This window comes from Aquarana catesbeiana, linkage group LG11 (genome assembly GCF_042186555.1).
Source record: "Aquarana catesbeiana isolate 2022-GZ linkage group LG11, ASM4218655v1, whole genome shotgun sequence".
Lineage (NCBI taxonomy): Eukaryota > Metazoa > Chordata > Amphibia > Anura > Ranidae > Aquarana > Aquarana catesbeiana.
In genome coordinates, this window is record NC_133334.1 from 91,775,559 (window position 1) to 91,788,133 (window position 12,575).

Genomic DNA, 12,575 nt, shown 5'->3' on the forward strand with positions numbered 1-12,575 from the left:
TACATTAAAGCACCACCAGTACCAGCAATAAGTGCCCACCCGTGTCAGCAATCAGTGCCCATTAGTGATGCCCATCAATGCCGTCCGTCAGTGTTACCCATGAATGCCCATCAGTGCCCATGAGTGCCCATCAGTGCTGCCTATCAGCACCCACCAGTGCCACCTATCAGTGCCCATCAGTGCCACCTATCAGTGCCCACCAGTGGCACCCATCAGTGCCGCCTACCAGCGCTCATCAGTGCCACATATTAGTGCCACTACCAGTGCCCATAAGTGCCTCATATTAGTGCCTCCTCATCAGTGCCACCTAACCAGGGCCCATAAGTGCTGCCTCATCAGCGCCCATAAGTGCTGCCTCATCAGTGCCCATCAGTGCAGCCCAGCAGTGCCCATCAGTGCAGCCTCATAAGCGCACATCAGTGAAGGATAAAAATTACTTATTTACAAAATTTACTAACAGAAACTAAGAAAAACTTTTTTTTTTTCAAAATTTTCAGTCTTCTTTTCTTTTTGTAAAAAATAAAAGACCCAGCAGTGATTAAACATCCTCAAAAGAAAGTTCTATTTGTGTGAAGAAAATTATAAAAATTTCACATGGTTACAGTGTTGCATGACCGCGCAATTGTCATTCAAAGCTGAAAAATGGCCTGGGCGGGAAGGGGGTTAAAGTGTCCTGTATTGAGGTGGTTAAAGTGTATTTTTCCAAAGAAATTGCATTTGAAAGACCGCTGTGCAAATACAGTGTGACATAAAATATTGCAACGATCGCCATTTTTATTTTCTAGGGTCTCTGCTAGAAAAAATATAAAATGTCTGGGGGTTCTAAGTAATTTTCTAGCAAAAAATACTAATTTAAACTTGTAAACAAAAAGTTCCAGAAAAGGCTTGGTTAACATCATAGTGTTGCTAGTAGTAGTCACATTCAACTATATTTATTCGTTTTTTTTGTGCTGTGAGGGTACTCATACAAGTAGTATGAAAACAACCAAATGGTCATATCCTAAACAACCAAATAACAAAATATTTTCAAATGTACAGAATAGGTCCAAAGCAATGTGACTACGTCTAGTTACATCATTATAATAATACAAATTGCTGTTTGGGAATTTTCTGATAAACATAAAAAAAATGTTTTTTTAAAAACTTAGGAAGACATATACATTTATATGATAATTTACTATTTTGTACAGATCTATTACAATAGCATATGAAATCTAAAAATATCTATACAGATGTTTTGTACTAGTATTTAACACATTATTTTTGCTTAATTTTCAGTCTGTGCAGAGTGTACTTGGTCACAATGGTATGATGTCTCTTATCCAAAGATTCAAAGTGGACATAGTGACTCTGGGGACTTTGAAACCTATAAAAATATCAGAAATGCAGGATATTATATCTGCGAGTCTCCTCGTGATGTAAGATGCAGGGCAAGGGCTTTTCCTGAGATACCACTTGAAGAATTGCAGCAAAATGTAACATGCAACAAAGATATTGGATTGATCTGTTACAACGCTTACAATCCACCAATCTGCTATAACTATGAAATAAGCATAGAATGCTGTGAGCCTCTTCCATCATGTGAATCAACCACATCATTACCTTCAACAACTAGACCAACTCAGCAAACAACTACAGAAACATCAACAACTACTTCTACTACCAGTACTGCATCAACAACTACTACTCCACCTTCCACTCCAGTGACTGTTACTGAAACAGCGACTCCTGCAACAACTGTCTCAAACACTTCTACCACTCCAACAACCAAAACGGTTACTGAAACCACTTTGAGCACTGCCACCCCATCTACTGAAACACCCCCTACTGTAACACTTTCCGAAACAACATCTACCACTACTGTTTCAACTACTACTACTCCATCTTCCACTGCAGTGACTGTTACTGAAACAACTCCTACAACAACTGGCTCAACCACTTCTACCACTCCAACAACCAAAACAGTTACTGAAACCACTTTCAGCACTGCCACACCATATACTCAAACACCCCCCACTGTAACACTTACTGAAACAACATCTACCACTACTGTTTCAACTACTACTCCATCTTCCACTACAGTGACTGTTACTGAAACAACAACTCCTACAACAACGGTCTCAACCACTTCTCCCACTTCAACAACCAAGACGGTTACTGAAACCACTTCCAGCACAGCCACCCCATATACTGCAACATTCTATATTGTAACAGATACTGAAACAACTTCTACCACTACTGTATCAACTAATACTACTCCATCTTCCACTACAGTGACTGTAACTGAAACAACAAAGCCAACAATAACTGTCTCAACCACGTCTACCACTCCAACAACCAAAACAGTTACTGAAACCACTCCCAGCACTGCCACCCCATATACTGAAACACCCCCCACTGTAACACTTACTGAAACAACATCTACCACTACTGTTTCTACTCATACTACTCCACCTTCCACTACAGTGACTGTTACTGAAACAACAACACCCACAACAACTGTCTCCACCACGTCTTATACTCCAACAACCAAAACCATTACTGAAACCACTTCCAGCACTGCCACACCATATACTCAAACACCCCCCACTGTAACACTTTCAGAAACAACATCTACCACGACTGTGTCAACTCCTATCACTCCATCTTCCACTACAGTGACCGTTACTGAAACAACAACTCCAACAACTGTCTCAACCACTTCTACCACCCCAACAACCAAAACAGTTACTGAAACCACTTCCAGGACTGCCACCCCATATACCCAAACACCCCCCACTGTAACACTTTCTGAAACAACATCTACCACTACTGTTTCAACTCCAACTACTCCATCTTCCACTACAGTGACTGTTACTGAAACAACAACTCCTACATCAACTGTCTCAACCACTTCTACCACTCCAACAACCAAAACAGTTACTGAAACAACTTCCAGGACTGCCACCCCATATACCCAAACACCCCCCACTGTAACACTTTCTGAAACAACCTCTACCACTACTGTTTCAACTCCTACTACTCCATCTTCCACTACAGTGACTGTTACTGAAACAGCAACTCCAACAACAACTGTTTCAACCACTCCAACAACCAAAACAGTTACTGAAACCACTTCTAGCACTGCCACCCCATATACTGAAACACCCCCCACTGTAACACTTTCTGAAACAACATCTACCACTACTGTTTCAACTCCAACTACTCCATCTTCCACTACAGTGACTGTTACTGAAACAACTCCTACATCAACTGTCTCAACCACTTCTACCACTCCAACAACCAAAACAGTTACTGAAACCCCTTCCAGCACAACCACCCCATATACTGAAACACCCCCCACTGTAACACTTTCTGAAACAACCTCTACCACTACTGTTTCAACTCCTACTACTCCATCTTCCACTACAGTGACTTTTACTGAAACAACAACTCCAACAACAACTGTTTCAACCACTCCAACAACCAAAACAGTTACTGAAACCACTTCTAGCACTGCCACCCCATATACTGAAACATCCCCCACTGTAACACTTTCTGAAACAACATCTACCACTACTGTTTCAACTCCAACTACTCCATCTTCCACTACAGTGACTGTTACTGAAACAACAACTCCTACATCAACTGTCTCAACCACTTCTACCACTCCAACAACCAAAACAGTTACTGAAACAACTTCCAGGACTGCCACCCCATATACCCAAACACCCCCCACTGTAACACTTTCTGAAACAACCTCTACCACTACTGTTTCAACTCCTACTACTCCATCTTCCACTACAGTGACTGTTACTGAAACAGCAACTCCAACAACAACTGTTTCAACCACTCCAACAACCAAAACAGTTACTGAAACCACTTCTAGCACTGCCACCCCATATACTGAAACACCCCCCACTGTAACACTTTCTGAAACAACATCTACCACTACTGTTTCAACTCCAACTACTCCATCTTCCACTACAGTGACTGTTACTGAAACAACTCCTACATCAACTGTCTCAACCACTTCTACCACTCCAACAACCAAAACAGTTACTGAAACCCCTTCCAGCACAACCACCCCATATACCCAAACACCCCCCACTGTAACACTTTCTGAAACAACCTCTACCACTACTGTTTCAACTCCTACTACTCCATCTTCCACTACAGTGACTTTTACTGAAACAACAACTCCAACAACAACTATTTCAACCACTCCAACAACCAAAACAGTTACTGAAACCCCTTCCAGCACTGCCACCCCATATACTGAAACATCCCCCACTGTAACACTTTCTGAAACAACATCTACCACTACTGTTTCAACTCCAACTACTCCATCTTCCACTACAGTGACTGTTACTGAAACAACAACTCCTACATCAACTGTCTCAACCACTTCTACCACTCCAACAACCAAAACAGTTACTGAAACAACTTCCAGGACTGCCACCCCATATACCCAAACACCCCCCACTGTAACACTTTCTGAAACAACCTCTACCACTACTGTTTCAACTCCTACTACTCCATCTTCCACTACAGTGACTGTTACTGAAACAGCAACTCCAACAACAACTGTTTCAACCACTCCAACAACTAAAACAGTTACTGAAACCACTTCTAGCACTGCCACCCCATATACTGAAACACCCCCCACTGTAACACTTTCTGAAACAACATCTACCACTACTGTTTCAACTCCAACTACTCCATCTTCCACTACAGTGACTGTTACTGAAACAACTCCTACATCAACTGTCTCAACCACTTCTACCACTCCAACAACCAAAACAGTTACTGAAACCCCTTCCAGCACAACCACCCCATATACTGAAACACCCCCCACTGTAACACTTTCTGAAACAACCTCTACCACTACTGTTTCAACTCCTACTACTCCATCTTCCACTACAGTGACTTTTACTGAAACAACAACTCCAACAACTGTTTCAACCACTCCAACAACCAAAACAGTTACTGAAACCACTTCTAGCACTGCCACCCCATATACTGAAACATCCCCCACTGTAACACTTTCTGAAACAACATCTACCACTACTGTTTCAACTCCAACTACTCCATCTTCCACTACAGTGACTGTTACTGAAACAACAACTCCTACATCAACTGTCTCAACCACTTCTACCACTCCAACAACCAAAACAGTTACTGAAACAACTTCCAGGACTGCCACCCCATATACCCAAACACCCCCCACTGTAACACTTTCTGAAACAACCTCTACCACTACTGTTTCAACTCCTACTACTCCATCTTCCACTACAGTGACTGTTACTGAAACAGCAACTCCAACAACAACTGTTTCAACCACTCCAACAACCAAAACAGTTACTGAAACCACTTCTAGCACTGCCACCCCATATACTGAAACACCCCCCACTGTAACACTTTCTGAAACAACATCTACCACTACTGTTTCAACTCCAACTACTCCATCTTCCACTACAGTGACTGTTACTGAAACAACTCCTACATCAACTGTCTCAACCACTTCTACCACTCCAACAACCAAAACAGTTACTGAAACCCCTTCCAGCACAACCACCCCATATACCCAAACACCCCCCACTGTAACACTTTCTGAAACAACCTCTACCACTACTGTTTCAACTCCTACTACTCCATCTTCCACTACAGTAACTTTTACTGAAACAACAACTCCAACAACAACTGTTTCAACCACTCCAACAACCAAAACAGTTACTGAAACCACTTCTAGCACTGCCACCCCATATACTGAAACACCCCCCACTGTAACACTTTCTGAAACAACATCTACCACTACTGTTTCAACTCCAACTACTCCATCTTCAACTACAGTGACTGTTACTGAAACAACTCCTACATCAACTGTCTCAACCACTTCTACCACTCAAACAACCAAAACAGTTACTGAAACAACTTCCAGGACTGCCACCCCATATACCCAAACACCCCCCACTGTAACACTTTCTGAAACAACCTCTACCACTACTGTTTCAACTCCTACTACTCCATCTTCCACTACAGTGACTGTTACTGAAACAGCAACTCCAAAAACAACTGTTTCAACCACTCCAACAACCAAAACAGTTACTGAAACCACTTCAAGCACAACCACCCCATATACTGAAACACCCCCCACTGTAACACTTTCTGAAACAACCTCTACCACTACTGTTTCAACTCCTACTACTCCATCTTCCACTACAGTGACTTTTACTGAAACAACAACTCCAACAACTGTTTCAACCACTCCAACAACCAAAACAGTTACTGAAACCACTTCTAGCACTGCCACCCCATATACTGAAACATCCCCCACTGTAACACTTTCTGAAACAACATCTACCACTACTGTTTCAACTCCAACTACTCCATCTTCCACTACAGTGACTGTTACTGAAACAACAACTCCTACATCAACTGTCTCAACCACTTCTACCACTCCAACAACCAAAACAGTTACTGAAACAACTTCCAGGACTGCCACCCCATATACCCAAACACCCCCCACTGTAACACTTTCTGAAACAACCTCTACCACTACTGTTTCAACTCCTACTACTCCATCTTCCACTACAGTGACTGTTACTGAAACAGCAACTCCAACAACAACTGTTTCAACCACTCCAACAACCAAAACAGTTACTGAAACCACTTCTAGCACTGCCACCCCATATACTGAAACACCCCCCACTGTAACACTTTCTGAAACAACATCTACCACTACTGTTTCAACTCCAACTACTCCATCTTCCACTACAGTGACTGTTACTGAAACAACTCCTACATCAACTGTCTCAACCACTTCTACCACTCCAACAACCAAAACAGTTACTGAAACCCCTTCCAGCACAACCACCCCATATACCCAAACACCCCCCACTGTAACACTTTCTGAAACAACCTCTACCACTACTGTTTCAACTCCTACTACTCCATCTTCCACTACAGTAACTTTTACTGAAACAACAACTCCAACAACAACTGTTTCAACCACTCCAACAACCAAAACAGTTACTGAAACCACTTCTAGCACTGCCACCCCATATACTGAAACACCCCCCACTGTAACACTTTCTGAAACAACATCTACCACTACTGTTTCAACTCCAACTACTCCATCTTCAACTACAGTGACTGTTACTGAAACAACTCCTACATCAACTGTCTCAACCACTTCTACCACTCAAACAACCAAAACAGTTACTGAAACAACTTCCAGGACTGCCACCCCATATACCCAAACACCCCCCACTGTAACACTTTCTGAAACAACCTCTACCACTACTGTTTCAACTCCTACTACTCCATCTTCCACTACAGTGACTGTTACTGAAACAGCAACTCCAAAAACAACTGTTTCAACCACTCCAACAACCAAAACAGTTACTGAAACCACTTCTAGCACTGCCACCCCATATACTGAAACACCCCCCACTGTAACACTTTCTGAAACAACCTCTACCACTACTGTTTCAACTCCTACTACTCCATCTTCCACTACAGTGACTGTTACTGAAACAGCAACTCCAACAACAACTGTTTCAACCACTCCAACAACCAAAACAGTTACTGAAACCACTTCTAGCACTGCCACCCCATATACTGAAACACCCCCCACTGTAACACTTTCTGAAACAACATCTACCACTACTGTTTCAACTCCAACTACTCCATCTTCCACTACAGTGACTGTTACTGAAACAACTCCTACATCAACTGTCTCAACCACTTCTACCACTCCAACAACCAAAACAGTTACTGAAACCCCTTCCAGCACAACCACCCCATATACCCAAACACCCCCCACTGTAACACTTTCTGAAACAACCTCTACCACTACTGTTTCAACTCCTACTACTCCATCTTCCACTACAGTAACTTTTACTGAAACAACAACTCCAACAACAACTGGCTCAACCACTTCTACCACCCCAACAACCAAAACAGTTACTGAAACCACTTCCCGGACTGCCACCCCATATACCCAAACACCCCCCACTGTAACACTTTCTGAAACAACATCTACCACTACTGTTTCAACTCCTACTACTCCATCTTCCACTGCAGTGACTGTTACTGAAACAACAACTCCTACATCAACTGTCTCAACCACTTCTACCACTCCAACAACCAAAACAGTTACTGAAACCCCTTCCAGCACAACCACCCCATATACCCAAACATCCCCTACTGTAACACTTTCCGAAACAACATCTACCACTACTGTTTCAACTACTACTACTCCATCTTCCACTACAGTGACTGTTACTGAAACAACAAGTCCAACAACAAGTGTTTCAACCACTTCTACCACTCCAACAACCAAAACAGTTACTGAAACCACTTTCAGCACTGCCACACCATATACTCAAACACCCCCCACTGTAACACTTACTGAAACAACATCTACCACTACTGTTTCAACTACTACTCCATCTTCCACTACAGTGACTGTTACTGAAACAACAACTCCTACAACAACGGTCTCAACCACTTCTCCCACTTCAACAACCAAGACGGTTACTGAAACCACTTCTAGCACTGCCACCCCATATACTGAAACGCCCCCCACTGTAACACTTACTGAAACAACATCTACCACTATTGTTTCAACTCCTACTACTCCATCTTCCACTACAGTGACTGGCACTGAAACAACAACTCCTACATCATCTATCTCAACCACTTCTACCACTCCAACAACTAAAACAGTTACTGAAACCCCTTCCAGCACAGCCACCCCATATACTGAAACACCCCCTACTGTAACACTTTCCGAAACAACATCTACCACTACTGTTTCAACTACTACCACTCCATCTTCCACTACAGTGACTGTTACTGAAACAACAACTCCAACAACAACTGGCTCAACCACTCCAACAACCAAAACAGTTACTGAAACCACTTCCAGGACTGCCACCCCATATACCCAAACACCCCCCACTGTAACACTTTCTGAAACAACCTCTACCACTACTGTTTCAACTCCTACTACTCCATCTTCCACTACAGTGACTGTTACTGAAACAGCAACTCCAACAACAACTGTTTCAACCACTCCAACAACCAAAACAGTTACTGAAACCACTTCTAGCACTGCCACCCCATATACTGAAACACCCCCCACTGTAACACTTTCTGAAACAACATCTACCACTACTGTTTCAACTCCAACTACTCCATCTTCCACTACAGTGACTGTTACTGAAACAACAACTCCTACATCAACTGTCTCAACCACTTCTACCACTCCAACAACCAAAACAGTTACTGAAACCCCTTCCAGCACAACCACCCCATATACTGAAACACCCCCCACTGTAACACTTTCTGAAACAACCTCTACCACTACTGTTTCAACTCCTACTACTCCATCTTTCACTACAGTGACTGTTACTGAAACAACAACTCCTACATCAACTGTCTCAACCACTTCTACCACTCCAACAACCAAAACAGTTACTGAAACCCCTTCCAGCACAACCACCCCATATACTGAAACACCCCCTACTGTAACACTTTCCGAAACAACATCTACCACTACTGTTTCAACTACTACTACTCCATCTTCCACTACAGTGACTGTTACTGAAACAACAACTCCAACAACAACTGTTTCAACCACTCCAACAACCAAAACAGTTACTGAAACCACTTCTAGCACTGCCACCCCATATACTGAAACACCCCCCACTGTAACACTTACTGAAACAACATCTACCACTATTGTTTCAACTCCTACTACTCCATCTTCCACTACAGAGACTGTTACTGAAACAACAACTCCAACAACAACTGTTTCAACCACTTCTACCACTCCAACAACCAAAACAGTTACTGAAACCACTTTCAGCACTGCCACACCATATACTCAAACATCCCCCACTGTAACACTTACTGAAACAACATCTACCACTACTGTTTCAACTACTACTCCATCTTCCACTACAGTGACTGTTACTGAAACAACAACTCCTACAACAACAGTCTCAACCACTTCTCCCACTTCAACAACCAAGACGGTTACTGAAACCACTTCCAGCACAGCCACCCCATATACTGCAACACTCTATATTGTAACAGATACTAAAACAACTCCTACCACAACTGTATCAACTAATACTACGCCATCTTCCACTACAGTGACTGTAACTGAAACAACAAAGCCAACACTAACTGTCTCAACCACGTCTACCACTCCAACAACCAAAACAGTTACTGAAACCACTTCTAGCACTGCCACCCCATATACTGAAACACCCCCCACTGTAACACTCACTGAAACAACATCTACCACTATTGTTTCAACTCCTACTACTCCATCTTCCACTACAGTGACTGTTACTGAAACAACTCCTACATCAACTGTCTCAACCACTTCTACCACTCCAACAACCAAAACAGTTACCGAAACCCCTTCTAGCACAACCACCCCATATACTGAAACACCCCCCACTGTAACATTTTCTGAAACAACCTCTACCACTACTGTTTCAACTCCTACTACTCCATCTTCCACTACAGTGACTGTTACTGAAACAACAACTCCAACAACAACTGGCTCAACCACTTCTACCACTCCAACAACCAAAACAGTTACTGAAACCACTTTCAGCACTTCCACACCATATACTCAAACACCCCCTACTGTAACACTTTCTGAAACAACATCTACCACTACTGTTTCAACTCCTACTACTCCATCTTCCACTGCAGTGACTGTTACTGAAACATCAACTCCTACATCAACTGTCTCAACCACTTCTACCACTCCAACAACCAAAACAGTTACTGAAACCCCTTCCAGCACAACCACCCCATATACTGAAACACCCCCCACTGTAACACTTTCTGAAACAACCTCTACCACTACTGTTTCAACTCCTACTACTCCATCTTCCACTGCAGTGACTGTTACTGAAACAACAACTCCTACAACAACTGTCTCAACCACTTCTACCACCCCAAGAACCAAAACAGTTACTGAAACCACTTCCAGGACTGCCACCCCATATACCCAAACACCCCCCACTGTAACAGTTTCTGAAACAACATCTACCACTACTGTTTCAACTCCTACTACTCCATCTTCCACTACAGTGACTGTTACTGAAACAACAATTCCTACAACAACTGTCTCAACCACTTCTACCACTCCAACAACCAAAACAGTTACTGAAACCCCTTCCAGCACTGCCACCCCATATACTGAAACACCCCCCACTGTAACACTTTCTGAAACAACATCTACCACTACTAGTAGTATCTATACAGAGACAACACCCATCAGCACTGTAACAACTTCATCAACCACGTCTTCAACTTATTCAACTACTGTTACCTCCTCATCCACTATAACTGTGACTTCAACATCTGGAACTACCACTTCTCCAACTCCCACATCAACGATAATAACTTATTCAACATCACCAACTACAAGTAGCACCCCTCTAACTACACATATCTCATCAACTATATTTACAAGTCCGCATACTTCAGAAACCACCATATCACCAACAACATCAACAATTTCTACTTTGTCTTCAACAGTCACCACTACTACCTGTTTCTGTAAAGTAAATGATACCCTATTTTCACCAGGTAAGTTATGATCAACTGTTAAACGATTAAGAGTGTGTGTGTGTGGGGGGGAGTTACCAAATGCATATACACTATCCACTTTGCGGGGGAAGTTGAACTTTGCCAAGATTTTTTCCCCCAGATTTAATGACTGAAGTAAAGCTCTGTCTGCTTCCATCAATCAATTATGTAGAAGCAAAAATCTATTTTTTAGGGCCCATTTACACTTACATATGCACCCACACTGTGATTAGATGCAAGAATGGGTTCCCGTGATTATCTGTGAGAAGAGTTCTTGCAGCTAATAGCAGCCACTTGCATGTAATCCATGCAGCAATAACATGTGAGTGATTGGCCCTGGAAGCAGACTGCCTGCCCAGGGGTCAGTCACTCGCATGTGATCGCTGCATGAGAGATTACATGTGAGTGACTGTGATTAGCTGCAAGAGTTGGCAGACTCCTTTTGCTTTCAATGGGGCTGCCTCCTGCAGCTAATCGCAGGAACTCCCACTGGGTTTCTCACATCCAATCGCAGTTCAGGTGCATTCACAAGTGAGAATGTATCCATATTTTCAAAATATGCCAAGAAACAAGATTGGGAGTTTTGAGGTACCAAAAAATCAAATCAAATTGATAATACAAATTTCATAAATTGTATTTAGACATACATGATTAAAAAATCAGTAACGTTTTTTAAAACCAAAACACGAATGATCATGCGGTCACCGTACAAAAGTTGGTCATCTCTACATGTTTCACCATGATCATGGCTTCTTCTGGAGCTTTTGTAGGACCTTTATACAATATCACTAAAAAATTATAAATAATAATTTTAATAAAAAGTAGAAAAGAAAAAAAGAAGATAAAAGAAGAAGACAATAGTACAAAGAAAGACCCCAAAGGTTCTATTGGATTTACAATTCATATATTTCCATAGTTACAAAAATATATATACATAGATGGTCTGATGAATGTACTTTCACCCCAAATGT

General features: G+C 42.2%; 1 protein-coding gene and 1 long non-coding RNA gene across 5 annotated transcripts in view; one reads left to right on the plus strand and one right to left on the minus strand.

Moving 5' to 3' along the window:
• LOC141112198 (uncharacterized) overlaps positions 1-12,575 on the minus strand; it is a 271,699-nt gene that overhangs the window by 124,105 nt on the left and 135,019 nt on the right. The gene's annotated exons all lie outside the window — the stretch shown is intronic.
• Positions 1-12,575, plus strand: part of LOC141112195 (uncharacterized) — a 97,006-nt gene that overhangs the window by 54,048 nt on the left and 30,383 nt on the right. Inside the window, exon 29 of the mRNA XM_073604784.1 lies at positions 1,279-11,604. Coding sequence (XP_073460885.1) covers positions 1,279-11,604 — 10,326 coding nt within the window. The remainder of the gene's footprint in view (positions 1-1,278; positions 11,605-12,575) is intronic.